General features: G+C 40.2%; 3 protein-coding genes and 1 long non-coding RNA gene across 8 annotated transcripts in view; 2 read left to right on the plus strand and 2 right to left on the minus strand.

Annotated features, from left to right (window-relative positions):
• On the plus strand, positions 1-25,504 carry LOC117956364. Its single transcript, XR_004659235.1, has 3 exons — positions 1-18; positions 21,749-21,758; positions 25,387-25,504. It is a non-coding gene; the product is annotated as an uncharacterized LOC117956364 (long non-coding RNA).
• Positions 10,285-12,296, plus strand: il6 (interleukin 6 (interferon, beta 2)). The gene is made up of 5 exons (XM_034891383.1): positions 10,285-10,492; positions 10,586-10,779; positions 10,948-11,049; positions 11,146-11,289; positions 12,002-12,296. The coding sequence occupies exons 1-5, from the start codon at positions 10,477-10,479 to the stop codon at positions 12,239-12,241; spliced, it is 696 nt and encodes a 231-aa protein (XP_034747274.1). The 5' UTR covers positions 10,285-10,476; the 3' UTR covers positions 12,242-12,296.
• Positions 13,130-16,071, minus strand: tomm7 (translocase of outer mitochondrial membrane 7 homolog (yeast)). Its single transcript, XM_034891382.1, has 3 exons — positions 15,844-16,071; positions 14,284-14,332; positions 13,130-13,413 (listed from the first exon to the last, which is right to left on the minus strand). The coding sequence occupies exons 1-3, from the start codon at positions 16,031-16,033 to the stop codon at positions 13,398-13,400; spliced, it is 255 nt and encodes an 84-aa protein (XP_034747273.1). The 5' UTR covers positions 16,034-16,071; the 3' UTR covers positions 13,130-13,397.
• fam126a (family with sequence similarity 126 member A) overlaps positions 16,950-27,957 on the minus strand; it is a 19,371-nt gene continuing 8,363 nt past the window's right edge. For 3 of the 5 annotated variants that reach the window (XM_034891345.1, XM_034891346.1, XM_034891347.1), the window contains exons 7-11: positions 26,630-26,725; positions 25,944-26,060; positions 25,410-25,497; positions 22,036-22,198; positions 16,950-19,142 (exon numbers count right to left, since the gene is read on the minus strand). In XM_034891345.1, the coding sequence (XP_034747236.1) occupies positions 18,631-19,142; positions 22,036-22,198; positions 25,410-25,497; positions 25,944-26,060; positions 26,630-26,725 (976 nt within the window). In that variant the 3' untranslated portion in view covers positions 16,950-18,630. Of the gene's footprint in view, positions 19,143-20,606; positions 20,951-22,035; positions 22,199-25,409; positions 25,498-25,943; positions 26,061-26,629; positions 26,726-27,957 lie in introns of all 5 variants that reach the window. The other 2 variants (XM_034891350.1, XM_034891349.1) reach the window with 2 other exon arrangements.

A 27,957-nucleotide genomic window follows, 5' to 3' on the forward strand; every position in this document is an offset into this window, starting at 1 on the left:
CACACACACACACACAGAGTTATAACTTTTCCCCCACCATCTCCATTGCTCTCCATACTTTGGTCGTCAGTGTCACCTTTCCAATGATAACACTATAGACCCACTAGTTAAGTGGGTGGCAGTGGCTCAGTGTGAATTGTAGCTGGAGAGGTGCAAGTTCACCTGTTGGGCACTGCTGAGGTGAATGGGCAATGCACCAAACCTCAAATTGCTTGGAGAATCCTTCACTCTGACATCCCTCCATTACTGCATGTATGTACAGTAGGTCCTGTGTGCATGTGTGTGTATTAGGCCGATGTGTGTAATAAGTAAAAACAACACACAAGTGTGAAAATATTTTTTTTTTTTCCCCAATGAGGGATTAATAAAGTGCTTCTTCTTAACAAAATCTGACAGCCCATACACTATAAATGATGCACCAATTTCACTCTCCGCTGACCCTTCAACTCTGCCTGTGATTACTTTGTTTTAGTGTAGTGTGCAACGAAGCTGTTATCTTTGTCACTGATATTTTTTGTTTTGTCTGAGTGGTCCGATTCAGATGTCTGCATGCGTGCTGAAATGCTTACCGTTTATCCAAGAAGAACAGCAGTTTATTGGGCTTTAGACTTTTGATTCTACAAAGTTTTTTTAGTTGTGAAGTCCTTTCACAACACATAGAAAGGCACCTCAGCAGCAACTGCTGAATGTTTTGATAAGCTACTGGAACCCAATATTCAAAAGTAAAGTTGACATTTTAACACTGATGAAAAAGGTGAGAACTTAACTACACCCTACTGGAACAGACACAAGCATGACATGTTTCTTTGCTTTGTTTTGAAATCCATCATGTTGAAAATTTGTAGTGGGCAAAGAGACGAATATAGCCCTGAAATTGGTTAAAGTTCCTGAAAACATGTTTTTTAAATCAGTCTGTGATCTACTCAGCAGCAGAAAAAAGCCTAATTTCAGGCTTCCTGTATGACATAACCTGCCAAAAAGCTAAACACAATTAAGGAGAACCCAAGCTCATCAGTTGTTTTTTCAGATCATCGTTCAGATAGCTGCCTTTTGAGATTTGGTGCGCAGCGCTGAAGGAGAAGCTGTGTAACGACGGTTGGATATCACTTTTTAGGAGAAATGCTGCCAAAAATGCCACTGATGACTTGTGCATGCACTAAAACAAACAAAGCCATTGGACATTAAAATAATTCCTGAAATTGGCATCATACAGTGTTTACATTTCACATTGCTTAAGAAGCATGAGAATCAGCATCTTTTCTTCAAAGAAGTCCAGAAGCAAATTTTTAAAGAACTTTAGTTAGGAGGTAAAAGTACAGCAAATGACTAGTAACTTTAATAGCTCTCCAGTAAATCTGAAGAAAGCAGCAGAATTTGTATTTATACTTCTAGCACCAGCAGATGCCTGAGAGTAAAGAAGGAAATAAGGAAAATACTCAGTGTTTGCTGAATTGCTGAAGAAGCAAAAGAAGAGGGGACTTTGGGCTTTCTCGTGTCGGATGATGAAATATGTTGCTCTGCAGTCCCCGGGGACCACTGAGACCAGCCGCTGATACACACATGCACACACAGTCACGTGTGCACACACAGCAAAATCAAATGAACCCGATCGTACAGCATTTGAATGAATGAGCCCTACGTAATAGTGCGCTGAAACCATACAGTACACCAGGGTTACATGATGATGCACAGGGAAATGAATGGATAATAGGGGGAGGGGAAGTAGTGTAAAGGAGAAGATAGGGAAAGAAGGCACGAGAAAAACAAGAGGACCAAAGCATAAAGGGAGATAGTAAACCAATTACCGTAGGACTGGAGAAAGCCTTTCATCCGTAAACTGTCACCACACACACAAATATCCACACTTTCGTCTGTCTCTCTCCTGCATGCTGCACTATCAACACACATGGTCAGACATCTCTCTTTATCACTCACTCACATTTTCACATTTTCAGAGCTCTCTTCAAACGAATGCACTCTTGATTAAATATTGAAGAGCGCCTGTGGCGAACAGAGCAAAGATACAATTCCCCTCCTCTCTTATGGAGCTCTCTCCGTCCACTGGAAGAAGTGCCAAGGGAAGGTGAGAGAGAAGAAGAGGCAATAACAAGGTGGCCTAAGAAAAAAGGCACAAAGAGAAAGGGAGGATGAAGAGGGCTGGGATAGGATGAGAAAGTGGTGAGAAACCAGCTGGGCAGCGATGAAAGGACAGGAAGGGAGAAAAAAAGAGAGCAGACAAGAAAAGAGGAACAGAATCTGAAGGGAAATAAAAGTGGGGAGAGGACTGCCATACTAAAATAAACAAGGAACTATAACACAACATGACAGATAAGGTCATCTATAAAAGAACAGAAGCAAGGCTCACACCATGAAAGAGCTGATACTGCTCTGTGCACTTTTCTGCGACTGCACAGAACATTTAGTGCATGCCAGTTTGGTCCAGACTGAAATATGTCAACAACTATTGAATGGATCGCAATTCAATTTTGTACAAATCTTCCCCAGACGATAGATCCCAACGACTTTGGTAATGCCCTGGATTTTCATTTGGCGTCACTATCAGGTCAAAATTGCCATTTGTCCATCAGATTTCACTCAGATTTATGACCAAATACCTGCAACACCAATGGCATTCCTATCATCTTCAACTTGTACTTTGTGCTTCACGCGGATTAGCAGATGTTATCATTCTTACACCCTTAACATTTCAAGCATCACACCCTTGTAAAATCAACACGTTATCATCCTCAATGTGAGCATTTTAGCACGCTGATGTTAGCATTTAGCTCAAAGCACCACTGTTTCTACGTAGAACCTCATAGAGGCACTATAGCTGCAGACTAATTAAAATCTGGACGTGGGATCAGCTTACGCCTGTAAAACACTGACATAAGCATTTCAGTGTATAGTATGAAGCCCAAAATGATATGAACCTGCACTGTGGGCAGCATATGAGATTAGACTCCAAAAGCTTTTTTGTAGAAACTTTTAATGGACTTTAGAGCGATACTGATCCATTCCTGCTGAGACAATCAAAAAAGCCATTACATGATAAATACTTTACACAGGCCTGAAGATTTTTTTGTAGTCATCGCATACATTAATGTTGCGAAATTGAATTCCTGCATTTAACCCATCCTAAGCATTAGGAGCGGGGAGTCTCTGAGCCACAGCCAGCCAATTCACACATGTACTATTGTATTCATGTGGTCAAACTTAAGTCTAAACACACACGTTCATGTCTACAGATGCCCTCAAGCAATTTCTGTTAGTATATTATAGCTGTACTGCGTCTGTGTGGGAAAAACACAGAGGCCTCAGGATGTCACTATCTTCAGAGAAGACTGAATGTACCCCTCATCATAAATGCTGCATGGTTGCCATCTAGCAGTGACCATTGTGAACTGCACACTGAACAGAATTTTTTTTTCTAACCTTTCAGCTATTATCACATTGTTTAGTGCAAACCTTGAATGCTCTTATTTCAAAGGCATATGTGACTAGGGGACCAGGCATTGAACAATTCAGGCTTTTTAAGATCAGCCACTGTAGTGCAAAAATGGACAGCTGGAGGTTCGGGGGTACGGAGCTTTGAGAGAAGCCAGTGCTCACACAGTGCACTGAAGAGTTTTTTATTTGGTTTTATTTCATAGAACACAGCACAGTACAAAAGAAGTACTGGTTTTGGTCGCATGGGAAACACTTTAGGATTCAATCGTCCAGCTCTACATTCAACAACAGAAAGGTTTTTGCAACTGAACACCACACTGCATTATTTTTAAATCATTGCACCTGATGTGATCTTCAATTTTTTTATTGCCAAGATCTGTTCTATTTTGATAACATACCTCGGCTGATAACGTTTGAAGCCTGCAAGCCCAACATAATAAGGCAAAACCAAAATGTATGCGTGTACAAAATTCATTATTGATTTCTAGTTAAGAATTAAAGTAATGTTTTTATTAATGAATAGCTTTGATCATCTATGTAATTACTTCAGTCCATCAGCTGAACATTCAGTCCATTACATCTTCTTCTCAAGGCTGTACCTCTACACAGTTCTCTTGATTGCCCAAGATGAATTTCTCTTACAGGAGACAATAAAGGTTTATCTGCTTGTCTTATCTAGAATATCATTGTAATATCTGGCCAATTGTACTGACCAAAGTTGGATGAGGTGGGCAACTCCTGACCCTGAGAATGGTATAGATATGTATATACAAATTAAGCATTGGAGTTCTGGTTGAACTTGGAGGCAACATTTGTATTTGGCCATCGAAGAGATGAACTGAACTGGACTGCTTCATGGTAATTTTGGAATTTCACAAGTATTGAATCAATGTGGTGGCATTCCCATCTGGTTATTACTATAAATGGTTTGTCAACTAAATTCTTAGAAAATGTACTGTATGATGATAATTCAATTAATTTAATTTTAAATCTAAACTAAATTACAATTTACACTCTGTTGTTATTTCACACTAGCCTGACGTGGTCATAACCTTGAATGTTGTGGGCGGGGCTCAGTTCAGCTGGCATCCAGGCTGATTTACATTACACGCAGGCACACAGTCCTGAAGTACACACACAAGCACCAATAGAGAAATGAGTGGGCTGCAACTGCTTCAGTTGAGGGGGGTTCGGTGCCTTGCTCAAGTGCACCTTGAAAGTGCCCAGGAGGTGACCTGGCATCTCTCCAGCTACCAGCCCACATTCCATAAGGGGCTTGAAACAGCAACCCTTCAGTTCCCAACCCAACTCCCTACGGACTGAGCTACTGCCACCGCCAATTACTATAATGTGAAATAACAAATTGTGGTAGGTTTTTACTGTATTCATAGCAAGTCCGGTTTTCTGATTGATGATTTGAGAATGCTTGTATGTACATTTTGGGAGGATTATTTCACAGAGATTTAAAGACATGTTGTGTTTTAGTTCAGTAATTAGTAGTAGTAGTTTGTTTTTTTGTACATATTATGTATACCACACAGTACTCTATTGCGTAAAATATATGTAAGAATGCATGTCATAAAGTACAAAGAATATGGTGATACTAAAATATATATGGATGCAAACACTAACATTAATTCAAGATGAATATTCAATTAACTGGGAGGACTAAACTGCCACTGTTAGGGGTGACCTCTAGCTCACTTGGTAGAGTGTGTGCCCCATGTAGGCTCCGGACCAAATCCAACCTGTGGCTCTTTGCAGTGTGTCATCCCCTCTCTCTCTCTCTCTCTCTCTACCCCTTTGTCATCTTCTATCACTATCTAATAAAATAAATATCCCGAATAATAATCTTGGGGGGGGGGGGGGGGGGGGGGGGAGGAACTGCCACCGTTGTATACACATTCCCCTCATCACTGATCATTTTTGCCCAATGTTCATATTACAGATTACCCACAGGAAAAGTAAGTAGAATTCCCCTGAATTTGAGTTTCATTGCAAATGAAAGTACAAAAAGAGGATCTGACTAATTTAGACACTTTTGTAATTAAGATGGGGTTGTCTTTAAAGAGACTGGAGGTCAAAGGGAAAGACCAAGTGGGAAGTTTCATGGATCCTACCCTGTATTAAGCAGATAGGATACAGGCAATAGATGTCTATTGGCAAAAGTATCTCTAATATAACTGATGAAAGCACATCAAATAAACAAGTGAAGAAATGTTATAATATATGCACATGCAAACACATTAACACTGGTGGAGAGCTAAAACTCATAAAAAAACATTGTAACTAATTTGGTCTCTACCTTTCTTTGTCATAGAATATGTAGAAGCGTGAGAGGTCCTAAAACAAAAACTGTAGAGAAGCCTGGAGGGATACCAGCTGATGGACCAGTATATATTAATAATGTTTAGAAGGATGTAATGAGCATTAAGTCTCTCGTGACGCATTGAACATGAACAAGGTTAAAGCAGTTCATTGACATATGAGTTACTATGTTCTAATGTTTTAAATTGACTACCGCCCTGTGGCTCTACCCCCTTCTGATGAAGTGCTTTGAGGAAATGGTTCTCCAAGCATATCAAAACCCCTCCCAGCTAGCCTGGACTCTCTACCAGTAACTCTACCAGTTTGCATACAGAGCCAACAGATCAACAGGGGATGCCATCTCTACTGCCCTCCATTGAGCCCTCACACAGCTTGAAAATAATTTCACCTACATCAAGAATGCTCTATGTTAATTTCAGCTCAACATTCAATACCAACATCCACGTAAAACTGATTGACACACTTAGTACAGTGGGTTTGAGTACTACACTGTGCAACTGGATATTGGACTTCCTTACAAACAGACCTCAGTCAGTTTTGATGGGTACTTCCACCTCCTCCACTCTACTGTTTAACATCGGAGCCCATCTGGGCTGTGTGCTGAGCCCCGTTGTTCCCGCACTCCCGACGGCAATCCCCAACATGGAGAGAACTCTGTTGTGAAGCTCTCGGCCGGATAACAAATACTGATAAAACTGCTCATCTGGAGGAAATCAAGAACCTTGCAGAGTGGTGCACAGAGAGCAACCTACTGCTCATGGTCAGCAAAACAAAGGAGTTTATCATCGATTTAGGAGAAAAGAGGCAAAGACACAGCCCTGTGTACATTAATGGAGCATAGGTGGAGCAATTGAACAGTTTAGGGTTTCTGTAAATCAGCATCATAGATTATCTGACATAGTCATCTAACACATCCCTATCTAGGTGATAAAAAAGCTTAGAAATCAAGAAACTTAAGAAGGCAAAATTTGTCTGAACAGAAACATTATAAAGCGGCCTGGGCTGTGCATGATAGAGAATGGAGCAGGCAACTGCCTGCCTTAGAAATCTGGATTTGAGCCTTTTGACCCTAGGATCAACATTTAATAAGAAGAAAATGAGAGAAGAGGGAAATTGAGTCAGCTTCTTAAAGTCTCTGACAATTCCAGTTGCACCAGGCTTATTTGTTGAGGATGTCCTTTGGTGTCATGGCAGTAAGAGAAATTCTCACTGCTTACTGTAGAGCGTGTCACACTATAAAATGTTGTATGTACGTGTTCTTTGTTTATTTCTTTCTTAGATGCAGACGCTGTTCTGTATATTTTAAAGACGTTAGCTTGATGGAGTCCACTGGCCTTCAGACAATGTGATTTCAGGTCTGTCTGGTCTGGTCTTGGTTCTTATACAGTTATACAGCACACTCTGGAGGACAATGTGGTCCCAAACTGCTTCACAGATCAGATGTTATTGTTGATGCTATCATTCCACTGAAACGTTTCAAGTTTAGTTGGTTTAGTTGCTAAGCGATCCAAACAAGCTACACAGATATTGGAAGTCTGTAATATTATAACATAATTAATTAAATTGTTGTGTGGTGAGATAGATACTGACATACCAAACTGCCTCTTGTATCTTAGCATGGGATTCATGCTAAGACACAGTGCAGACTCTTTTTTTGACAAAAGAACCTCACCTCAAAGTCCATTTAGTAGTTGCTCTGGAGCTTTTGATCATATCACACGATTTTCATTAGCAGGAGTCTGCATATCCTTTGAGCACTTTAAGGACTCGTCATCCACGTTGGCTTCAAAATTCTCTGAAACGGAGAGTAAGACATGACATCCAAAGCCCAGGACCGCTACTAAAGGGACCTTAAGGATCGCTTTATGGACTCTGAAACTCATCTTCTGTTTTGGTGTGTTTTAAGGTACAACAAGCTTTTAAGGTATAATTATGTAAAAAGAGAAAGAAAAACTGTCATGATTTGTTACTTTTTTTGTTTGAATTATCTTTGGAAGAAAGTTTGGAACACATTTGCGAGAGCACCACTAAAAAATGCATGCAGTAGATCATTACCAACTCCAAGCTTTTTACCCTTAAGCCCCTTTTAAAATGCAAAGTCACAAAGTACAGTGCAAACTTTACACACACACAGACAAATTTGAGACAAATCCCTTACACTGTGAATTTGCAATAGAGTAAAACGTTTTTTATCAGTGTTTATTCCATTTTTTTAAAGTTGTATTTTGAGCGTATTGAGTTAATTTTAAAAAGAAGTGACAGGACTTGTCTGTGGTTAATGGAGATTGCGCACTGTCGACTTTTGTGGTAGAGAATGCATTAAATTGGGCATACAAAAAAAAAAAGCAGAAATGTGAGTCAGAGCTATTGCTTCCAGTTTTCCAGACTTTCATCCTAAACAAGAGAACTGAGCTTAATAATCACACATACATAAAATTCATGAATGAACTGGAATCGATATATTCATCGAAACTTTGCATGTCCACAGAGCAAACTGAACATTAGTCTTGGGCTCTTCCGGGGAGTGGAGAATGTCCTGGATTGGCACTTCCCAATAACCTCAGAAACTTTGGCCACTGAGCTATTCTAAAGTCTCAAATTGTCCACTGAAAGTACCAAAACACTCCCCAATTAAAAGTGGACACAAACCCGCTCTTACAACATCCTCCACAGAGCGTGTACAGAATCAACTAGTTTGCAGGTTACTACTTTTTTTAGTTTGGGAGTTCTTTGGTTTGATTCCCCATGAGTAATCTTAATAAACACAGGGGAAGTTACATATCCAAAATAATAGTAGTAGTAGTAGTAAATACTAATGATCACACATGCTGCAATACTGAATTAAATGGAAAAAAGGTAGTTAACTTAGCAAGTACAGTACGTAGTATTTAAAAGGAGAATGTGAAGAAAGAAAGAAAGTTTTGAAAACATAACTAAAAGTGAGTAAAGAAAGGTGACTTTCTTTTAAATGTAAGGAAAACGGTGGAACTGCTTAGTGAGATGAAGTATTTCACTTCCTTTTCACTGTCTTTCAAGTGATTACAAGAAAACAATGTGTGTGTGTGTGTGTGTGTGTGTGTGTGTGTGTGTGTTTGTGTGTGTGTGTGTGTGTGTGTAATTTGGATCACAAATCTCATATCGTCCTTTTCCAGACAGGTTTGCTTCTGCATAATATCCTTCCATTGGCACCCCCGGGACCTTGCCGTTAGCATAGCAAGAAAAAATCCAGTTCTGAAAATTTCTTATTTGATAGAAGGACATTATTTTTAAGAATATCCAGGCTCATATATATGGTTGGCTGGCTGCATACATTTTACATATAGGAATAAAAACAGTATAAATAAAAACATTAACCTTTAAACCTATGCTAATTGATATCACTGTATTTATTTTCAGACTTGACAAAGAGCTTCCAGAGCCACAGAATACATTATACAACTGCAAGCAGGCAGAAGGTTGACCTTAATACTGTATGTAAAAATTTGTAGTTCCTCTTAAACAGAAATAAAAAAATTAAGAAAAAATAATAACGTGAGTGACCCACCACCCACTTAAGGGGAAAATAATAGTGAATAAATATGCCCAAAGTAGGATTTGGGAAATCCAATTCCAAGCACTAAACTTGATGGTTAAATGTTAAAAATAAATATGGACTAGTGTATTACCAGACACACAGATGTTTGTCAGTACACTTGGGTGTTACGCTGTATACATAACGCAAGTGTTGTAATTAATTTTAAGCCAGAAGAACTCATTGTAGAACGTTACAAACTGGTAATATTATTCATATGTGCAAGTGGCTATTGTCATTTAATCATTGTTATCTTATTCAAATCAATTATGATGCGACCTTAAAGGCTGTGTGATCAGGATATTACAGTAAAAGCACTACCACATCCTCTCATTCCTTTAAACGCCCTGAACAACAACAATCAAACTAACATTGAAAAGTAGTATCATGACTATTGTTGGCACAGGAACATGATACAGAACATTACTGGGAAGAAAATACAAGAAAATAACAGATTTCAACAGACAAAACATAAACTTGATGTAATATAAAAAAAGAGAAACATCTTGCATTACACAAGTTTTGCTAGTATTGGGGAAGAAAGTCTTAGGCCCGCTCCAGAGAGTTGTTCAGGATAGGCAGCTATAATTTCTCAGAGTGTGCTTGAAATTAAAAATCCACTGGAAATTTGACTTCTTCTCAACAATGCTGATTTAAGTTTTTTGGATAACTGATATTCAAATGTATGGTTTAGAGTGGATTTTCCCTTTAAATGATCTGGCTGAAAATATCATAGGAATTTATTTCTTCCAAAATGTTGTCAATACCCACTATGTGTGGGCCTATGTGTGTGTGTGTGTGTGTGTGTGTGTGTGTGTGAGAGACACATGCTTTATTTATGTCAGGTATTTAAATGACTATAAAGCACGTTTGGTGTCCAGCTGCCTGTACACTGTACGTTAAAGTGCAAACACTCGCAAAATCACGACCAACCACCAACACACGCCGGACCGGATGCTTGACGAAAACTAATAATTGTGTGCGCCTGTAGCAGGAAGGTGTTGGGAAATCCCTACAGTCTGAAGAATATAAAATGACAGCCCATCGCAAAGACAAGGCAACTCCTCCTGGCCCTGCCAGCCCTCAGCATCAGTGGAAACTCAACAAGTGCTTCCCAGCAGCGCGACATGCCCTCTTCACTAAGTAAGTGATTTTCCATCCTGTGGCGCGCACGTTCATTGCGTTTCTTTCTTCTTTTCATTCATACGGTCGTTCACGCCTTTCCTCTCCGCACAGACGCGTACTCGCTCTCTGCAGTGATGCTGTGCGCTCTGCTGCTGTGCGCTCCCGGAGCTCCAGTTGAAGACGCGCCCACCGACAACCCGGCAGGTGACCCCTCAGGTGAGGAAGAGGAGGTGTCTTCTGACCTAGTGAGCAACTCCCCGGTCTGGGACTCGATCATCGGCGCAACCAAACGCCACAAGGAGGAGGTAGGCGCTTTTATCTTGCAGGAATTTCACCGACCTATGGTATTTTTGCAGTTGCTTACATGAGTGATGTTCCTTCTCATCAAGTTTTACCGAGTCCTTTTTCAAAGTTCGAGTGAACTGACTGTTGCACCCCTGAACATTTTCTTTGTATCGTTTTCTCTCCATCAGTTTGAAAATGAATTCAAAAAGGATGTGGTGAAATATATTTTTCTGGAGCACTACAAATTCCCCTCCCTTCCAGCTCTCTGCCCTCACTTTAACTTCAGCAAGGTATAGTGTCTCCTCCCTTGTTATCCTGTTACTGATACAAGGAACTAAGTGATGGGGTTAAGATGTTCTCTAACAGTGATCTTCTTCCGTTTCCAGGAGGCTTGTCTCCACAGGATGGTTCACGGCCTGCTTGTTTACACAGTTCTTCTCAAGTACGTGGAGAAGGAGAACCCCGGCAACTCCATCTGCTCAGAGGTCAGATACTACAGCGGCCTCCTAATCAACCTGATCAAAGGAAAGGTGGGTCTGAGATTCTGCGTTATTGTCTTTCATATTACAATTTGGAGCTGTGTCCATGCACTCTGGTGGCTTTTGTATCAGCCCTGCCATTGTCTTTGCTTTTTATATTTAAATCTTTGTTATAGCTAGTGGTGGAAGAAGTATTTTTTTAGATCCTCATGTAAAAACAATACTCCAAATCCTGCATTCAAAATTTGTGCATCAGCAAAAAGTATTACTTATTGAGCAGAATGCCCCCCGTCAGTGCTAATTTATTCGATATTACATTATTGGATTGTTATCTCTCCCAGACATAAGACAGGAAAGAGATCATTTGTTCACTCATGCGTGCGTTATTGTGCATCTTTCTGTTTATCTGCAGCTAATCTCACATATTAATGACATCTGCAAGGTAAGTACAGCTGGTAAAGAAATCTAGTTGAGTGAAATTAAAAAAAACATAAATACTGAAGTACTTCAAACCTAAGCTTAGTAATTGAGTAAATCAACGTTAGTTACATTCCACCACTGGTTACAGCTCACTTATTAAAAAGGTATTTGTCCTGCTTTTAATTTTGTTTGCATACATGTCAAAGGTGTTCACTTTTGATTGTTTTGTTGTAAATTAAATTGTAATGGACCGGATTACATCCTAGGATTATTATTATTATTATTATTATTATGAAACAGCACTGCTTAGTCATGTTCTACCACCGTTACTTCTGCCCCACAGATGAGAAACCGTGAACAGGTCACAGCGCTGAGCAGCAGCCAGGAGGCGCAGCTGCTCAGGGACCTCGACAACCCCGACCATTTCCACAGAAAGATGACAGCACACAACATCCTGCGCCAGATCCACTACTTCCTCATAGACGGCAAAAGGGCGATTACTAAAAAGGAGAACAGACGTTTGGCCTTCAGGACTGGGACACCCATCCCTTTAAATGTTGAAAAGATGAGTACTCAAAAATGAGTTATGAAGGAATACCTCAGGGAAAGTGGGTGAGGGTAACTCCGCTACAGTTTTCAAGAGGGTTTATTTTTGTTTTTATGGGGGAAATGCTCTGAGCGCACCAACAGTATGAACAGATGCAATGTCTGTGTAAAGCTTACAAGGCTTCCGGGCTTGAGTTGCCCACTATTTAACATTTTATTTAACCTATTTATACTTTACGAAGTGTTATTTATTAGTCGTAGCAAATCCATGATTGTGGGTTTCCTGCTCTAAAAAAGGCATTTTTTATTTAGGATTTTTGGTGTTAATTTCTAGATTCCGACATTGTTAGGACTGCTTTGTTTTTTATAAGATACCATTTTTGATTAATACTTTAATCACATCTTTTTGTGAAGAATTTTATACTAACAGTAACAGCATTATTTATTTACAATTGTTAAGCTGAATTTGCTGTTAATTTAATTACAATGTAATAAGTGGAGTTTTGAATGTGCCTGACCAATACGTGACTGGAAGGAATATTCTATACACATGCCTCCGTTTAGATAAGAAACATTTCTTCATTTTCGACACTTCACTCGTTCCATGATAATCGCAGGGTTGCATCATATTTCAAAACCATCAGCGTTATCTACGTGCGTGTTCGTTGGAGGCTGGAAACCATGACTGTCCGACCAATTTGTCTTATCTGTGCTCTATGAATCATTATTTAAGAATTGTGTGTGTAATTTCTGAACTTTAAAGCATCAACTCAACAAATCACTTAAGCATACAATGATTCATATTCAGGATGTTCTACTACTCTTGATACTTTTACATTAATTCAACAAATTTTACAATAAAGACCCAGTTTTGGTTGTTTTAAGATGTACGCATCAATATGACTCCTGGTAATAAAGACAAGACTGACAGTTCTTTGTAGATTTATTCTCAGATATCTTAAATTACAAATGAAAGAAGAAAGACATGGAATGGTATATCCAAACATCGCTGTCACACATTCCCAACAAAATACCGACACACAGTATGGCCAAAAATAGCAATACTTCTCAGACGTTGGACAGTAGGATTTATGGTGGGAAGGGATACATAGTGTCCATTTCTTGGATTTCCAATGACTGGAGGGCCGCATGGTCTCGATGAGGTGAGGGGACCGGTTGTGTGGAGACACTCCTTAGCCCCATAGCAAACTACAAAAAATAAAAAAAATAAGGATTCAACTAGACTAACAATATTCCACAGTTCACTTAAAAGAGTGCTGACGTGCCATCACTGAAAGGTTTGTCATCATGTTATTTCATTACCAGTTACCAATTTTTAAAAGTATTAAATGCACATTATTGCTTGCTTACTGCTGAAAATAGCATCTTGATTAAATGGATGCTCAGAGTTTACAAGGTGTCCAAAGCTCAAAAGGTTTAGGAAAAGAGGAATTCAACTTCTTTCTATCATTATTAGGAATCATTGGGAGTAAAAAGATGAAAATGTTAACTAGTTGATTTATTGATTACAAGCCAAATGTGTGATTCTGTCAATATGGAAATTGAAACTGAGGGCTCTTGTAAGATATAATAAGATAAATATTTGTTCATGACTTGGAGATATTATTACAAGACGGGCTGTAGTTGTATGTCCAGTCATAACCATAGGTTACCGAGGTGAGAGATGATGACTGGATTGTACGATATCAGCTGTTTTTTTGTTTTTTTTAAATGTAGTTTTGGGCATTAGACTTTGTGTGAAGAGATAAGTTTGGAGATTTCTATGAAACGTCTTGTAATTCTATGTAAACTACAAATGACAAAAAATATCAGGTTACTTGTTCAGTTTCCAAAATCTTAATACATACACCACAACACATGGAACTACAGATTTGACTATGCTTTTTTTTTGCTATTAAAACAGCTTGTACTCAACTAGTTAACAGTTAGGCCAACTAAACGACTAAATGGAAAATCTGTTCCTGTGCTGCCAAGTTTTGAAAATTCCCTTATGTTACGTTTTACACCATTCAGTTTGCTTCTTCTGAAAACATAAATGTCATACCAATCTGTCCTTACCTCAAGACTGTGGGTTCAGGCATTCCTGGATCTGCTCCTCGTTTGAAACCTGTAAACCAAAGACGTAAAGAAGAATTGAAGCATATTTTAGACTGGTGTCACACAGCAAAAACAATCTAGTTCATCCCAAAAAAGTTATTATGGCTACCTGCTGCAAGAATTACAGAAAATCAAACGTCATATAAACTATACAGTAAGGCACATAGCATTTAAATGATCTGTTCACCACTTGATGACCTGATGAGTCAGTAGTTGGTCAGCAGATTCACTTGGGTTCAATTAAACAGCACCATTGCATCAGAGAGTGCTGACATCAATCTTTTTTTTTGGAAATAGGGTGAAAAGGCCTGACGCACAGAAAATATATGAATTTCCTTTTACGCAATTGATTCTTATGAAAAAGATAACATAATACCCTTTTTTTCCAGACCAATAACCAGGGTACCTGACCCGTGTTCAACCGCTCTTTTGTCAACTCAAACCAAGCCTGTCAACATATTATTTTTATTGGAATATTTTTGATTTATCAATAGTTTATTTTGTAAAATATCAAGAATTGGCCAGAGCAGAAGTATAAAAGCCCACTATCAGATTAGGATTTCTCCATATATGTAGTGTTATTCAGATGGTGGTAAAACAAGCGCAAGAAATTACCTTTTAAAACATTTAAGAATCAGCTTTATCTGCCAGATATGAGGACACATAAGAGGAATTTTACTTTGGAACATTGCTGCTCACATTGCGCTTACACATACAACACAACCAAATATATACACACAGACTACTTTATACATACTCTAAACAGAAACAATATAGAGGCAATAGTGCAATTTCTTCCCTTAATAAATTAAATGAATTGCAAGAGAGATATGAATGTAAAACTAAAAAGAACTTAAGGAGTAACAACGAAGAACGAGAGGGGAGAAAGTATGACATTAGCGTTGATGTTTCCGATATGCTGGAGTCAGAGAAGATTCATTCTTAGAGGGCAACTCCATCAGCTGTGAGGTCACACATCCAAAAGCCTTAACTTCCCCATCTTTCTCCATATAGCACAACCAGGTATTTTTAGCAGCCCAAATACATTTAAAAAACAAAATACTTAAAAAAAAGGCATGTCTTGGACTTCTGAGAGAAACCTTTTTAAACTAACGTTGCACTGGACTTATTGCACCAGTAATTAAAGGTTAATAGTTTAGACAGATGGGAGCTTACACACAGAGAAGATATACGTCTGCTAATATTCTTTCGGAAAAAAACGTTATATCAAAACACACACACACACACACACACACACACACACACACACACACACACACACACACACACACACACACACACACACACACACACACACACACACACACACACACACACACACAGCCTTAAATACAGAATATTACTTCTCCAGAGGGTAGAGCAGGTCATTTAAAGTGTAACGTTACTAACGTTAGCTACCTATCCTAGGTGAATGCTAGTGTGCTAAGCTAATTTGCTAATGTTAGCGAGGCATATCTCCCGAGCCCGCCGTATTCCCCCTGCTCCTTTTCGGATACTGACCGAGGTACAGCACAGTTGGGATAAAACCCCATCTGATGACAAACTGGCCGCACTGGAACAGCTGCTGCAGCCGCAGTTTGGTCTCCTTGCTCAGTTTAGCCATGTGTTTCTCCCGAACAGCGACGATGCTGCAACCAACCAAGGACAAGGAAGAGGAAGTGACGTGTTGGTCCTGGCTGTTAACCGACATCGTCACCTGTCAAAGGTCGCCATCTTGTGGACGGACCATACATAACTGCCAACTGCGCCTAAGCTACAGGTCACACACTGAAATTGATAAAGCTAATGCTCAGTCACCAAAAGCCTCCGAATTTAAAATTATATTTATCCATGTATTAGTTCTTTTGGACAAAACAACTGAGGAGCATTCTATGACATTGGTAGCCTACTTTAATATTAGAGCATATTTTCACTTAAAGGTGCCATGCAATGGTGCTCTTTGGATGGTTTTATATATATATATATACCTTAGTGGTCCCCTAATACAATATCTGAAGTCTCTTTCCTAAAATCCAGCCTTGGTGCAGAAAAACAGCCACTAGAGGCAGTCCCACGATGAGCTTTCCTTAGGACGTGCAGGTTCTGGTTCTGCAGGTGGGTGTGTGGCCTTGACCAACTGCCACTGCTCGTTTGAAAGCCATGCTATCTCTTTTTCATGGGTGGGCCAAATTCTCTGGGCAAAGCAGAGACAGTGGAGGTAACTGTTCCTCTTATGTGGTCATAAGGGGCAAGATTCCAGATTGGCCCATCTGAGCTTTCATTTTCCTCAAAGGTAGAGCAGGATACCCAGGGATTGGTTTACACCTATCGCCATTTCTAGCCACTGGGGGAAACATAGGCAGGCTGGGGGAAATCATATTAATGTTTAAAAACCTAATAGAGTGACATTTTCATGGGACCTTTAAGAATATGTTGGTGTTCACTTTAGAATTGAATATCTGAAAGGGTTTCTCACTCATCGATTTTGACTATGCTATAAAACATCTTTCTCAAGCGATAGTGTTAAACAGCTGTCTAGTTGCTTACTAATTAACATACTAATGCCTTTCTTGAAAGAAAAATCGGAATCCAGTAGAGACAGAAAAATATAACTGTGCACACAAGTAAAATATAGAAACACTTTATTCCAAGAAGTTGTAGCAGTAAGTTATCTTCAGACATAGAAAAGCCAAAAAACAACTTTAGTACAACAGTATGATGTAGAACAAGAGCTTACCCATAGACATTCTGTAAATCCACATACAGAAACACGATGATTGTTATTGTCCCACCAAGCTATGAACACTCGACAGCTCTAGTACACAGACAACAGAACACACTTTTGCTTGAGGGCGGGGCAGCTTGATTTATGACCTCAAATGAAGCAGATGGGTGGTTTAATTCCTTTTTTGGTACAAGAGAATACCATGTTGTGTGACATGGTGGTAGTGGGGATGATGATGTAAATAAGGAGGGACACAGTAAACACATCACCAAACAACTACAAACAGCTGGAATAGTGGGTGGATAAAAAAAAAAAAAAAAAAAGAGTAAAGAAGCCTTGTTGTCCCCACACACCTTCCCACTGCAGAACACACAGGAATAGCTTAAGTTAAAGTTTGGGTCAAGCTTTAACAGCTTTAAATCAGGGTATCAGATTATTTTACCTCTGTGCTAGTACATAATCTCATGTCTGTGTGGCAGAAATCCATATGGAGCAAAAAAGCACATCTCTCTAACAGGAAAATACCACAAGTCAACCTCTCTTGCTTATTATAAGAAAATACCAAAGTTGATAACAACTTGTTTGCTCTTTCAAGTGAAAAATCTTATACTTAACAATTCATAAACACCCATCGTCCCCAAAATCAAAATCATCATTTGTGAGAAGTTGGAGATTTATTTTTTGCCATCGAACAAAAAGCAATTCAGAAAGGAGCTAGAAGAGCAAGAGGGAAGGATATAAATATTGCTTCTCCGTACTGACGACAATTCTGTGCAATTGTAAACAAAAACACCCAATTTATTTTTATCATACTGGCTGATTTGTTAATGGTAATTTTTCTGATGTTTTAGAGAAGAATGCAGGTTTTCTTTAAAAAGCAGATTACTGCTGACAAAAGAAGTGTGAATGAAAGAAGTTTTTGCACAGTTGTCCCAAAAGATAGAAAACACTGAATAGGAGAGATTTGTATTGCTATGAGAAGGGATTTTTTTAAGCAGTACCAACATTTGTTTCAACTCGGAGAATCATTCCTTGTTCATTGTATCAATCAGCAGCGTTCATTCTAAAAACAATTGTACATACACACATACAGTACACACACTCAGGCATGCTCACACATACTCAATATCTGCCCTCTGACAAACCTGGGCAAGGTCAGGATGGATGTACGGAAAAGCCATGCAGGGCAACAGATGCCGAATAAAATACTTTTACACAGTTTTTTTGTAATAAGTTTGAAGTGCACCCATTTACAGACAGTCAGCTCTGCGACGGAGTGCAGTTTTGTCCTGGCACGACTTCACGGCAACATTGCACTACTAAACATCAGTGAAGATGGAAGGGATATCCCTGACATGCCACATCTATCAGTCCCAGAGGAGAGGAGCAGTGCAGCAGGTTGCTTTACAGCACAGAGAATCAAAGACGTTCAAATGGAGTGACGAGGAAACCAGCAGGAGACCGGAGTGTTTCTTCATGAGTTTGTGATCCGTTGAAGTTGGCATGGCTTTAAGTTCCAAGTCACAGGTACAGGGTCACAGGATCAGAGGGGAGGGTTCATGTAGTCCGGAGTCATAAAGGGTTCAAAGGTCGGAGCCAAGGTGCACGCTGAAGCTGGGAGAACGCTGCGTGTGGTTTGGCACCGGACTTAAGTACCCCTGCCCATCCTCCTGCAGGCTGCATGAATAGCGGCCAACTTCGGAGGGGGTGTGGTTGCTGGAGGGAGGGGCATTGCCGCTGGCCACTTGCTCGAATGAGCGGGAGAAGACGGCGCTGGCGGTGCGCGTCAGGCTGGTGAGAGCTCCTGCCTTGGGCACTGATTGGCTGGAAGTTAGCGTCAGTCGCTTGCCAGACAGATCGGCATTCTCGCTGGCAGCCCGGCCCGTTGTTAGAGGGCCCGCCTCCTTGTCCTTGCTGGTGCGCCCACCCAGCCAACACTTCTTCATGGCCTTGGCCCCTAGGTTCAACGTGGTAACGCTGTTGCTAATAGTGATGGTGGGTGGGGTTGTGTCAGGCCCCAACCCGCCTGGCCATACCCCTTCATCCACCTCCGAAATATCCATTAGCTCATCCGGGGAACCCAGATCCACTGCGTCTATGAGACAGAAAGTCAGAGGGAGGCAAAACAAGCACCGAAATGAAAAACAGGAGCATATAGATGAAAAAATAACCACCTCATCTGTCACCCAGCCCATCTGATCCAATCAAAATTATTATGATTACGATGATTTAAAAACAATTAGTAATGTATGCAATGTTTTTCATGTGGGGTAAAATATATAGGGCTGCATGACAGAGGAGCTCTATCACTGTCCAGCAGGTGGTGCCTTCACACTGTTACCTCAGCTAACAGGCACAGTTTGCCACCTGACATGAGACAATGCAAGTTCAGTATTCCAGCCCAGCACACAGGTTAGTTTAACCAGCACCGATGTGAAACAACAGTGAGAGTTTTATTGTCTGAGGAGAGCCTGTTTTGCCCCAATTGCAAGAGATGACAGAGTTTAAGAGCATAAGCCTAGGGAAGACCACAAAGGGAGAGTAGAGCAAAGCAAACAGCAAGGCACTGATAATAAGTAAACCCTAAATGCATGCATCCACAACTGTGTGAGTGGTCAACCACCCGCATGCGCACAAATACACACTTTAATTTGATGCTATCACTTTGAACAGAACACTTAAAAAAAGCTGTTATCAGACAGATAGGCAGGTCCTATTAACATCTTTTATAACCATCATTTAGTCTCTTGAAAACAGGTTTTCATCAGATTTTTGTCCGGATTTTGAGCAGCTATCAGTTTAAATAACTAAAGACCTGAATATCTTTCCTCAGCTGCTAGCTAGCAACCAGAACAAAGTAATCTATACCCAGGAACAACCCAGGAGTAATGTGTCAAGGCGTGCTCAAAGATACCCAGAAGGATCTCTTCCCAAAGGATCTCTCCCACAAAAATCCAGGAGTTAGCCTCCTAAACGACATTGTAGGAGCACAATCTCCTGGTACTTGTACAGCTAACAGAGAAATATATCTGCACTTTGATTCAAGGTTATCAGGCTTTTTTGTTATCAGTGACCTAACCCCAGGCTTTAGAGTGACATATTTAACAAAATACAGCTAGCAGAAAAGTTAGGAATTTTAATAGTATACAGTATGGGTCATATTAAATGACAAATGCTCATAAAATTACTTTTAAAACTGTTTTATGTGTTAGGTTTAACTGATGTTATGCTGCTATGATCCACTTCATTTTGCTCACCGAAAAAATTCCACATATCTTAATAGCGCAATTCAGCCGAGCACATTTCATTATTATACATTTTTTTAGGTTATTGATTGGTTATTCAGTTAGATCTTAAATCATTAATTTAATTTAAGGGAATCTCAGCAGGAGATCTTGATGAGGAAGCTTTACCCACAAAGGAGAGAGTAAATGTTGTTGGATGGACAGATGAGAGGAATAGTGCAATTAGGCGAAGTGAGGATGGTGGAGACCAGAGCAAAAGGTAAAGTGGGAAGTAATCATGCAGCTTTTCAGACCACGCCTCCACACACGGTTACCTAGGTTACCCCAGGAGTGGGGCTAGGGGAAGGAGGGGTAGAACTTTAGTACTGGCTCCTCCCTGTGGAGGCTGACCCAGAACCCTCATTCTCCACCATTCGCCTCACAGACTTCTGCCTCCTGACCTCCTGACCCCGCGTGCCGGAGTCATGACCTCGAGGATCCAGGCTGACCTCGGATGTGGCGCCCAACGGGTCGCAGTCGGGCTGAGCGCGGCCATCAGGGCGCGGCCGCAGGGAGTCTCCGTTGGCCATTCGCTCGCCGCTCACACCTGTCACACTGATCTCGGGAATGGCCACGCCCCCCACTGCAGCCTCACTGTCTACACTCACCTCCTGGGACTCTGGTGGATGGGGGAGCATGGAGGGTAGCAGGACAATACGTAACAATACAACAGACACAGGTGGACAGAAAGACACGTATCATGCATACATACATACATGAAAAACAAAAAGACCAGGCACACGTGACCAAACGGAGGTAATCAATGTAATGGCAGAAAAATAAAAAGATAAAATCATAGTGATCAGAACATAACACATGGTACACATCTAAGTACATGCAATATGGAGAGGAATGATATGAACAAGTAATTTAAAAGGAATCGCATGTCATACCGAGTTCCCACTCACCCATACACATTAATTCATATTTTATAGTATTTTCGTCTATCATCTGCTCATAACAAAATCTTTACGCCTGAACAAGCAGCTCTGATACGGGCACCAATGAGCAGGATCCATGACATTAAAAAAAGGGGTGTTAGGCTCAAGAGGAAAACTACTCATTAAACTACGTGAAGGCTGTAATTTACCTGCCTTTTCTGTACGGAAAAGACAGCAGCTCTCTCTTTATTCTAAACCACAATGTCTCATTTGTTCCATGGCCATTTAAATATGATCCATTTTCTTTGGCACAGAGCTGAAGCTACCCAAAACTCAATGTGTTCAAATAAAGTGTACACATTACAACTCAACTGTATTATACTATAAATGCACTACCTACTCTGTGGTTTCCTGTTTTCTTCTATCTGTCAAATCTGGTCAACAGGACAACTAACAGTTTGGACAGAAAGTCCTGGGTTTGAATGAGAAGATTCTAAAAAAGGAGGGAGGGACACAGCACTAGCTACAGCAGCAAGGTGAGGAAGGGTGCTCTACAAGCTTAGGGACTGATGAAAACTACAACAACACTGATGTACACAGTGACTGTATGACATAACATGGGAGGGTGAGTGAACAATGAAGAGATCTAAACTTCTTGCTCTCTCCTTTGGTGTTGTTCTACAACCGAACAATTTTATTTTTTATTACCCTGTAAAATGTGGAATTGCAAAATGTTTACAGAATGTGTGTGTGAGAGCTCTTCGTGTGTTTCAGTGTACTCCCCATTGCGTCAAATGCTTTCTTTCCTGTGTATGAATCTTACCGTGTCTCTTCCAGCGGTGTCCCCTGATAGAGAGGGAGGTGACAGCATTTCGGGAGATCCTGGAGGAGGTGGGTGTGATCTCCACCTGGATACTTCGTGCACCCTCCTTGTTGTTGCTCTTTAGTGCAGCGCCGTGCAGTGACGACTTGATGGCATTACCCACCTAAGGCCAAGGAGAAGCACACGTGATGTTAGAGGTTCACACGATTGCCCAGTGGCACTCAGCCAGTGAGGAACTGAACTGGCTCACTGACAGTTTAGCAACCGGCCCAACATGTTATACCGGTATTCAATGTCACCTGTGGTGACTTTTTTGTGGTTAGTTTTGTCTCTCCATTCTACTACTTGGTAGGGTGTATGGGGTAGAAAAAAGTAAAATCTTTGAAGGAAAATAATAATTAGAAGGTTAAAAAAAACCTTGAAATGTAACAGGACTAACACAATAAAGCACTAATGGGTATTTGACATGGTAAGTTAACAGGTGATAATACTTACATCAATGTTGTTGCCAATCATTGACATACGGTGAGGAAAATAAGTATTTGAACACAATGCTATTTTGCAAGTTCTCCTAGTTAGAAATCATGGAGGGGAGATCTGTGTGGAGGAGTGGGCCAAAATCCCTTCTGCAGTGTGTGCAAACCTGGTGAAGAACTACAGGAAACGTTTGACTTCTGTAATTGCAAACAAAGGCTACTGTACCAAATATTAACATTGATTTTCTCAGGTGTTCAAATACTTATTTGCAGCTGTATCATACAAATAAATAGTTAAAAAAATATACATTGTGATTTCTGGATTTCTAAGTGGGACAACTTGCAAAATAGCAGGGTGTTCAAATACTTATTTTCCTCACTGTATCCCAGACCAAAAAGTAACAGTTAATGGGTTAAAATTATGAAAATAAATACATATTTGCTAGTTATGATCAGGTTAAACTGATGTAGGTTAAAGATTTAACTCTGTGAAAGTTAAAAATAATATTTATATAATATCTTTATGGTAGTTTTAGGAAGGAGACATTTTTGTCTTGTAAGGTAACAAGAAGGAATGTTATTTTTACACTACACAAAAAATAAAAATGCATTAAAATCAATGTTGCTAATCACTGACACACCCCAGACTGTGAAAAAAAAAATCTTATCATATGAAAAATAATTCATTATGTAAATAATTTGTCATTCAAAGGGTTAAAATTCTGAAAATGAATGAATATTTGGTAGTTATGATCAGGACTGATGTGGGTTAAAAGATTTAACTCAGTGAAAGTGGAAAATGTTATAATCCCAGGGGAACATTTTGTCCTCTAATGACGTTTTTAGGGGTTAAGTAAGACTAAAGCTCAGATCATGTAACCAAACCAATAACATCTGATAAATAACACATTTTTTACCAGATTACTACAAAGAGCTTAGCTAAAACTGACTGAGTTGCACAGACCACGTGGTGAGTGATATAAGAAAAACAATTGGCTTTGTATTCTATGTAACCCTATTTCACAAGTCTTTCTCTAACAACCTCTGCTCTCAGTGGAAATTCTCAATGGGCACATGCCCTAATGTTCATTTAACAGTTAGATACGTAACATGAGGTAGATGGAATCATAATCACAATACAACATGTCTTTTGTCTGTGAGGCTGCAACACACCGGTCTCGTGACGAACACATCTCCAAGAGAGCAGCGATCTGAGGCCTGTACTACAAATCAAGATCAACATGCCCTGGATTTCTTTCAGTTACCCGGTTGTGGTTCTGTAAAAGCTGTGTCACAACAGTGGTTATGAACTAATTCAATCAACCCAAGGTTTCCCAATCCAGTGACAAGCACATTCACAAAAAAAGAGGCAGTGTTTGCACAGCATGATCAATCTCAAACATCTACCAGAGCTGCATAATTTACACCAGAAGAGCAAACTGTAATTCTACATAAATTTGAAGAACACAAACACAGTTTTACAAGCAAAACTTAATACAGTTGCTGCTTCCTAACCCACGAAGGAAAGCAGGCAAAAAGCTGACGTTGTAAACGTGTAAATCCCACCGCTTATCAATATCACTTCCTCAGCCAGGCACAAGATCTGACCATAATTATACTTTTCCTTTCCATAAAGTGTTGTTGCTTTAGCGTGTTATTTCATTTGCAGTGGGAAGCAATCCGAGAGCAAATAAAAAATATTAAGATATAATTCAAATGCGCGCATTGGCAACACACGGCTCAAAGAGCCGACCTATATGAAATCCTGTTGGGCTAAACTCACTCAGCCAACATTTGAATATGTTTTTATATGTATTAATTTAATGGCAAAATCCCAATCATCAAACCCACCAGACTCCGTTTAAATGATCAGTACTTTTATCTGCGTAAAACACAAATAGCCTATACGTAAGTCCCTTAACTTAAAATCTATATCTTTCATAAAGATACCCATCAGGGAATGTTAATGTGGTTGTCGGTCTCTAAATGTTTTAACTTTTATGAGCGCACCTCTCTCTCTCTCTCCACGCACCGAGCTCCAGCAAATCTTCTAGGAACATTCATAAAAATGAGGGGGGGAAATCTGAGTGAATCAATGTTCAAATCCTTTTTTCCAGCTATACGTAAGTCCCTTAACTTAAAATCTATATCTATCATAAAGATACCCATCAGGGAATGTTAATGTGGTTGTCGGTCTCTAAATGTTTTAACTTTTATGAGCGCACCTCTCTCTCTCTCCACGCACTGAGCTCCAGCAAATCTTCTAGGAACGGTGACACCGTTCTCAACTGAGTATTGATTGGCCAGAAGGCGGTGGTTAGGTTTTCAGCAAAAGTTTTAACTGATTAACTGTTAACGATTTAACCTGGTAACAAGTGATCCACCGCTGTGATACATAAAAAACCCTGGGTTGAACCTGAAGTTACCTCAATAATGCCAAATCTTGCTTTGTAGTAAAGGCCTCAGGTGTGTTCTACTGCAACAAGTAAACACTCAAATAAACAGATGTAAACCCTTCCACAAAAACAAACAAAAAAAACAAACATTTTAAACCCAACGCCATTCTAATTCCTGTGAATCCAAAGGTTCCGTTTTGTTTGTTGTGGAGGAGCCCACCTTGATTTGGGTAGTAATACGGCTATTTTAGGTTTAAACTCCCTGGGCCTTAAGGATTATAGCTTAACAGAGCAGAGTGGAAAGCATGTAAATAATCTAGTGGGATTACATTCTGCTTGCAGTCTCTGACACACAACAGAGGCCAACACAATACAGCATAGTGTGCTGTGCATGAATCAAAACCACAGGCAAGCATGTGCATCCAGATCTCTCTCTCGCTCTCTCTCGCTCTCTCTCGCTCTCTCTCTGCTATTAAAAGAAGGAAAACACGAGTGCACCTACCAACAAGGCTTCAGGGAACAACTCTAGCTGTGCCCGATACAGAACATCATCCAATGCTTTAGATCCCAGTTCAATCTCCCCATTACACCTATACAAAGACACAACCACATAAACATGTAAATACACACAACACATGAGTCTCAGATAGAGACCAAAGGCTCCCCTGTGGAATTTTAGACATAGTAGCACAAGGGATTGTTTTTCTGAGTGAGATATACAGTCCTTCTATTCCACTGACCAACAGGTGGTACTAACAAGATATGCAGCAATGTACCAGCTGAGAGAGGGAAGAACACTGCAACCTTGTAAACATGGATGTAGTCAATCATACTCAAAATGCAAAGTGAGCAGGCTTAATGATTGGCATAGTCAGAAACATAATAAGAACAAATCAAATACTGTCATACACATATCAGACACATGGAGCAGATTTTAAGGAAACACTTAGAAATGGGAGACGTGAAAAGATAAAGCTGATTAGTGAGTCTGATCCGGTTGGTCTGGCTGTTTGTGCATGCATGTGTGTACACTCACACAGCGTAGTGTATCCCTGTGATGAGCTGAACCAGGAACTCTGACGTGACTGTCAGCCGTGTGCTAATGCCTTTGTAGCGCCGAATCTGTTGCCGTGGGTACCCGCATATACACACCCTGGACGACAACAAACAAAAACACAATAGGGGAGCTTGAATCAGTGAAGCTGATAAACCCAACAATGGGCAAATAATTGCTGGACATAAAGATGCACGCACATTCGCAAACAAAATGCATGCTCAATCATTTTATTTATTATTAATAAAATTAATTATTAATTAATACAATACCCACAACATACATATTTTCTCAGCATAAACTGTTTCATTATTTTTTTTAACAGGGTTAATACAAATTGCAACAAAGAGGATTAAGCTAAAACTGAGGCAACACCTGTGCATTTGAAGCAAGAGGAACTGCTATATAGTTTTCACAGCTGATACACAGCAAACTGTCTAGGGGGAAGCTCTGTGCTTATTAGAGCAATGCTCAGCTACAGTTGGCAGATTATAATTACCAAAATGACTCAGCTGGTATGTGTGTACATCGCAGCTCTTTGCCAAATAGCAAATATCTTGGCTCTCTCTAGTAGCAAAGTCTATAAGAGGATCAGATAAGCAAGTGCTTGCAAAATAGCACCTGTGTGTGTGTGTGTGTGTGTGTGTGTGTGTGTGTGTGTGTGTTACCTGGAGCTGAGCTGGCAGAGGGACTGGAGGGAGGTGGAGGTCATGTAGCTGAGAGCAGCGTTGTAGCACAGCAGCAGGAAGGTCAGCACCTCAAATCTCAACACAAACATACTCTTAAAATAGCATGTCTACATTACAGATGAGAAATTCACAGGCACAGTTACACTTCCATCATTTCCACGGATAGAAATACAACCCCCAAAAAAAGGCATCAGAAGCATGAAATACACATGTGTGGTCAAAGTGAAAAGTTTCCATACATGTAGTGAAAGTATCGTAAAGGACAATTCCGTCGCAAAATGAACCTAGGGGTTAATAACACATTTGTACATGTTTTCATGCTAATCAAATGTCTCTAGCTTGAAACAAGCTAGCACAACTGACTGATTACCTTATACTGCTAGTAGTACGCCGAACACCGTGCAACCAGTAACCAGTAACATAGCTCAAGCACAGCGTTTGTGGTTTGACTGGTCATGAATGATTTCCCAAGATGGCGCCTGCCTGTACACACAAATAGTAATGTCTTTATAATCTATCTTCTTGATAAACTGTCTGTACACCTACAAAGCTCTCTTTGCTTCAGGTAAAGGTCCCATGGCATGAAAATTTCACTTTGAGATTTTTAAACATTAATATACGCTTCCCTGGCCTGCCTATGGTCTCCCACTGGCCGGAATTGTCAATAGGTATAAACCGAGCCCCGAGTATTCTGCTTTGCCTTTGACAAAATGAAAACTCAGATGGGCAGATCTTGACTCTTGCTCCTTATGAGGTCATAACAGGCACGGTTATCTCCCCTTTCTCTGCTTTGCCTACCCAGAGAATTTGGCCCACCCATGAGAGAAAGACATCGTGGCTTTCAAACAAGCAAAGTGGCAGTTGGTCAAGGCCACACCCCCAGCCTCCACCTTACCCCCCCCCCCCCCCCCCTTACCCCTCAAAAGCTGCAGATTCAGAAAAAGCGCATACTAAGAAAAGCTCAATGTGGGACTGGCTCTAGTGGCTGTAATTCTGCACCAAGGCTGAATTTGGGAAAGAGACTTCAGCTATGGTATAAGGGGACCACTAAGGGTATATAAAAGCATCCAAAGAGCACCATGTCATGGGACCTTTAACATGTAGGTACCCTCATTATGCTATTGTAAGTGTAGTGCTACTTTGAGCCTTGTTAGTGGTATAGAAATAGCGATTTATTTTTACTTCCTCTATGCCTTGATTACTTGCGTTATGAGGTTATCAACGATTTGCCCTAGCTTTTTTTAAGCTTGAGACACATTCGATTAGCATGTAAAAATATCCCATAGATAGAACGATCAATTCATATT

This window comes from Etheostoma cragini, chromosome 14 (genome assembly GCF_013103735.1).
Source record: "Etheostoma cragini isolate CJK2018 chromosome 14, CSU_Ecrag_1.0, whole genome shotgun sequence".
NCBI lineage: Eukaryota > Metazoa > Chordata > Actinopteri > Perciformes > Percidae > Etheostoma > Etheostoma cragini.

Excerpts from the sequence above, each read along its gene's own strand:
- il6 (XM_034891383.1), top strand. Across the intron at positions 10,780-10,947 it reads CCAAACGCCACAAGGAGGAG|TTTGAAAATGAATTCAAAAA; the intron begins GTAGGCGCTTTT and ends TCTCTCCATCAG. Across the intron at positions 11,050-11,145 it reads CTCACTTTAACTTCAGCAAG|GAGGCTTGTCTCCACAGGAT; the intron begins GTATAGTGTCTC and ends TTCCGTTTCCAG.
- tomm7 (XM_034891382.1), bottom strand. The coding sequence starts at position 16,033 with ATGTCGGTTAACAGCCAGGACCAACACGTCACTTCCTCTTCCTTGTCC. Across the intron at positions 14,333-15,843 it reads CCCAACTGTGCTGTACCTCG|GTTTCAAACGAGGAGCAGAT; the intron begins GTCAGTATCCGA and ends TTTGGTTTACAG.